Source organism: Physella acuta, unplaced genomic scaffold, assembly GCF_028476545.2.
Source record: "Physella acuta isolate Inbredline_101_S28 unplaced genomic scaffold, ASM2847654v3 ptg000106l, whole genome shotgun sequence".
NCBI classification, from domain to species: Eukaryota; Metazoa; Mollusca; class Gastropoda; family Physidae; genus Physella; species Physella acuta.
This window is the reverse complement of record NW_026731626.1, coordinates 395,219-400,480: the sequence shown is the minus strand read 5'-3', so window position 1 is coordinate 400,480 and position 5,262 is coordinate 395,219. Positions and strand designations below refer to the sequence as shown.

General features: G+C 35.1%; 1 protein-coding gene across 1 annotated transcript; it reads right to left on the bottom strand.

Annotated features, from left to right (window-relative positions):
• Positions 1 to 2,723: 2,723 nt before the first annotated feature.
• On the bottom strand, positions 2,724 to 3,794 carry LOC131933180 (FMRFamide receptor-like). Its single transcript, XM_059289973.1, has one exon. It carries the CDS (start codon positions 3,792 to 3,794, stop codon positions 2,724 to 2,726), a length of 1,071 nt encoding a protein of 356 aa, XP_059145956.1.
• Positions 3,795 to 5,262: the final 1,468 nt, after the last annotated feature.

Genomic DNA, 5,262 nt, shown 5'->3' with positions numbered 1-5,262 from the left:
TCTAAATGTGTTGCATGTTAGTTTCATGTTTAACACTGTTTCGGTTATTACGTCATTTAGAATATAAAATGTGGTGTTCGATAGATCTGCATGCTGTACAACAATACAAAGAGCAATTCAACTCAAATGATTTCCGCTTATTCTTAAAAGCAATTTTCATTTGTGAGTTTTTGTATCTCTATATCCTGCTATAATGTTAAAAAGCGAGTCCAATTGTCGAAGAAAATCATTGCTAAGTTAGTAATAACTTGATAAAAACAACAAAATAATACTATCAGTTAAGTTAGTTTAGCTATGAAAAAATTAAAATAGATTTAGATACCGCCAACTATGCTAAACCGACTAGAGTTTTTATATAATTTTGCTAGACAGACGCAGCAGGATATCAACCGAACAACTCTCACCAACATTCACTGTACCACAGGCTTTTCCTTACTTCCAAGTGAATGGTGACGACTCTAGATTGCTTCATTAAAAGTCATATTAAACTCAATAGATAAAAAGTAATACAGGCATTTCTAAAGCTATATTTCTTTATACAAAATTTCACGGATAAGTCCCTTTTTACTTTCTCATATATACGAAGTATAGAGAAAGTCTTGAAATCGTGCAAAAAAAAAAAGTCGAGATTTTTGCAAATCTCCACGTTTTACACCTCACTGATACGGAAAAACATAATTTTGCAATATTGTCCGTATGATGTGTGTATGTGTGTATATGTGTGTCTGTGTGTCTGTGTGTCTGTAAACACGATAACTTGAGTACCGTTACAGCTAGGTTGATGAAATTTCATAAGTTTTTTTATCAACATCGTAGATCCGTATAAACTTTTGAGCGATTTCCGATAACCGGAAGTGGTACTTTTTTTACTTTGAATTTTTCAAAAGCCTATAAGGGGTCGGCGTGGTCGAGTCGGTAAAGCTCATGGTTGCTAAACCGAAGAGTCTCGAGTTCGAACCCTCGGGCAGATGAGGCTCGTTAGCTGGGGACAGCCACTCTTCTAGGAGAGACAACTCCAAAATCAAACAACTGCTGCCTTGTAGTTTGTTCTTGGTTGGACAAAGGCTAAGGAAGCGAATCCAAAAAGAAAAGCATGCTGAAATCCAATGGCCGCATTGGCGCATAACCAGTTGACACGTAATCCTAAATTGTGATGGAAGCATGGTTGAGTCGGCAAAGCTCATGGTTCATAAATTCGAAAAAAAGTCTCGAGTTCAAACCCTCTGGCAGATAAGGCTCGATCCCTCCCAACACTAAAAACTAAGAACGAAGAAGAAGAAGAAGCAAAGCCTATAACTTGAGTACTATTTCAGATAGATAAATGAAATTTCACACGTAAGCAAGAGATCTAATTCTCTACCTTCTGTTAAATTTTGAGTAATTTCCGTTGACCGGAAGTACTAATTTACGCTATTTTCGATTTATCAAAAAACGAATGTAAATTATAAAGTACTAATAATATTCCGCACTATTTTGCACATTTTATTTGGCGTTCACTGGTGTGCACTTCTTTTTTCTACGAGATTTTATTCTATTTTAAATAGTTTAAGTATTTTAAATGGATGAAAATTCATATCTATATCCCGAGTTCCCATCCCCTGTTTTTTTATATACGAATATTCGAGAAAGTTTAGGGGAGATCGCTCCCGGTTTATTACTTATCATATTTTCTAACTGTAACCCTCACTCAGTGGGGATGCTTTTACCCACTGAGGTGTTGTGGTTAAGACGGGCTGACCCTAAGATTAAGTACACACCGACACCGACAGTTGTTGTCACTGTACTCGCTTTATTTACAGCATCGAGCCATGACGGCGATGCAACACAGTAGTACAAAACAAACTAGCCAAGAAAAAAGAATCCAAAAGACCAAAACCAAAAGACCAAAAGAAAACTGTAGCCCTATATTAATACTCACCCTAACTAGTGTGCACATGCAGCACTAGCAGGAATACACAAATAAGTATTTTAACAAACATAATCTATATAACTACCTTCATTAGGTCTACATCTTGGTCCACAGACAGCAGCCTTGCGTGTGCGACACGGCTAGGCATGAAACTACCCACAATCCCATGTCACATGACATGGAACACAGGTAATTTCGCTCAGAAAAGCATAGAAAAACAACGTCAACAGTTCAGTTACGGTCCCACAGGGGCCGCAACCCAATGAATAAAAGCTTCATATTTTTATCCCCCTTTGGCTGGTAACCATATGTGTTACATAACAACACACAATTAAATCGTCATCTTAGTACCATCCCATATATATCTTTTCCTCAAAGACATTGCTTCGCCTACTCTGGAGCAAATTTCTAGAATAACTTTTCTAGTAAAATATTAATAACTGTAATTTAAAAATATATTCAAACAAGAATAACTGTTCTAATAAAATATTTATAACTGTAATTGAAAATATATTCAAAACAAAACGAAAGAAAACAACTGAATTATTGCATAATTTCTTATTCGTCTATTCTTTTCTCATTGTATTCCACAATATACTATAACTATGTAAATATTAAAGCGAACATAAAAATAATAGAAGTCACAATGGCTGAGTAATGTTAAATACGACACAGACTGGTAAGTACTAGTATATCGTGTTATACTAGTACAATGAAAATCTATTGCTTGATTGTATACCAATAATGTTATCTTCTTGTAACAACTAACAAGGTGAAGGGGGACAAAGTACCATACTCAATATTCTCGGGACAATTATTTTTTAGTAATTAAACAGCACAACATCTCGACCATCATGTTTTTAAACTGGTCGTTCAGTGTGATGTAGACAAGCCAGTTGAGGCCACTATTTAAGTAATCCAGAGTCTCATTTAACTGATAGTACATGTCAGATATCTCAATATCCATTCCAATATCTAAAGTATAGGGCAGCCTTTGAATTTGTGTGAGTGAAAATAGGAAACACACAGCCGCTAGGGTTTTAGTAGTTTTGAGAGATGATTTGGTCAGCTTAATTGATGTTGTCATGGTGAAGCGACGTTTTCTCACGATGATTAGTTTTAAGCCAATAGCTGTTATACCAGTTATGACGATAATCATGGCAACAAGGCTGCATGCATAGTAAACAATGTTGTCAATCATATCATCCACCATGTTTTGTATTCTTGCAAGATGCATAAAGCATACGTTTCTATTAGCATCATACTCTAAAAAGGGTACAAGATTTCTTACTGCGTTAACAGCATACACTCCCATTGTTAGCATAGTGCCTGCTAAAATTATCCAAACACGTTTTGTGGTAACAATTTGACGAAATTCTAAGGGGTAGAAAATAGCGATAAATCGTTCTACTGTTATGTAAACACAAATCACACTACTTGTCTGTATTCTAAATGTGTACATAGCATCACTTATAATGCTGAAATACAACATTATTCCCACAGGCGAAGTATAAGAGCAATCTACGTCAAGAACTCTATTCCACAAAGGAGATTTTGTTTTAATCTGTGTCGCTATTCTTGCAATATCCAGTGTGACTGTAGACACTAGCGTATCAACAATAGACAAAGTGAACAGAAGGATGTCAGATGATTTGTGCAACCCTCTCCGCTTGAGCACTACACAGCTTAAAACGTTGCCAAAGATTCCAAAAACTCCAATAATTGGGTTGACGATGACTCTTAGGTACCATTCCATGGCAAAGAAAATACTACGTAGTTCAGATGATGGGATATGTAGAAATGGTGTTGTAGTTGTAAAATTCCACAAAGATAAATACTTTGGCAAAGTGAAAGTAGAGTCGGCAAATCTCGAACTGTCTGACATGCTTCTGGTTAGAAATAAAAAGTTTTTTTTGACAAATATTTGGGTAAGTAATCTATATGAGACGTTGTTTATGTTTACTTTTCAAAATTATAGACTACAGGATATATGGTTTCTAAAAACCCACTTTCTGATTCAATAAAATTGTCTAATAAATTCTTAACTTCTTTAAAAAGAGGTCTCCTTTAAAACTTAACTACTCTTTAACAATGGTTGTTTTAAAAACGTTGAAACGTTTGATTAGAAACGTTTTATTATAATCTAATCAAAATGAGCAGTTTCTAATGTTGACAAAGTTTTTGAAGCGTCCTCAAATATGTAACACCAATTACAAAAGAAATACTAATTAAAAGACAAAGACTAATTAAAGGAAATACAAAATTAACAATAGAGATTTTGTCTTGGTCGAAATCCTGAAACGGTATCTTCTACTTCGAAGAGTCTGTCAATAAAATATGTATGTTGCGTTTTCTATGAGCAGCTAATACACTTGTAATTGCTTTAGGTATCTAAGTCTGAAGCGGTGATTACGATGTATGAAGCTAAGTATCCCACTGTCAAGATAACACGGTCAAACTGAAGATTCGCCTGGTAAGCTTAGGACCTCACTGTCACTATCGTCTCTCGTTCTATCTGACTGAGGAAAAAACCTTTGAAGATGTTATATTTATATTACAGCAAAATGCTTTTTACATGGTAATAATGAACTTTAAAAATATAAACCAAATCCCGGCCATACGATCCAGAAGTTTAAGTGAGCTTTATCTGGACCCAGAAAATAAATTCACTTTGTCGTGAGATGCTGAACTTGTCTTTAGTTGAAAACCGTATATTCAGTTATATATGGTCATCGAACTTTCAACCGGACTAAAGATCAAGTTGTCCTTGGCTGAGGCGCTGACCTAGTTAAGACTTCTATAAGGTAAAAGACCAAGTTTGGAATTCTATAAGATAGAAAACCTAACTAGAACCAATGGGTCAGTTCTATCTGGTAATCAAAAGTCCATCCGTAATAAAGAACAAATAGTCCCTTGCTGATACGCTAAGACATAGTTTGGACTTCTATAAGGTAGAAGACCTAGTTTCATAAATTAGAAGATCTAGTTAATCGACACCAAGTTGAGTTTCTAGAGTTTCTAGCATAAAGGCCTAAACACCAACTAACCTAGAGCATCTATATACCTCATTTTGTAGGCTTATCATTCTAGTAGCTCGACGTACCTTAGTTCTATAAGCTTATCAGTCTAGTATCTATAAGTACTTCAGTTTTGTAGGCTTATCCTTCTAGTATCTCTATGTACCTCAGTTTTGTAGTTTTATCAGTCTAGTATCTCTACTTTCCTCAGTTTTGTAAACTTATCAGTCTAGTATATCAAAGTACCGCAGTTTAGCAGGATTATCAGCTCTTGTGTCGCAGTATAGCATACATTCACACAAATACATCAACTGATATAACTTTATAACAAATTTA

Bases quoted from the DNA above. Each gene is read 5' to 3' on its own strand.
- LOC131933180 (XM_059289973.1), bottom strand. From the start codon at position 3,794: ATGTCAGACAGTTCGAGATTTGCCGACTCTACTTTCACTTTGCCAAAG.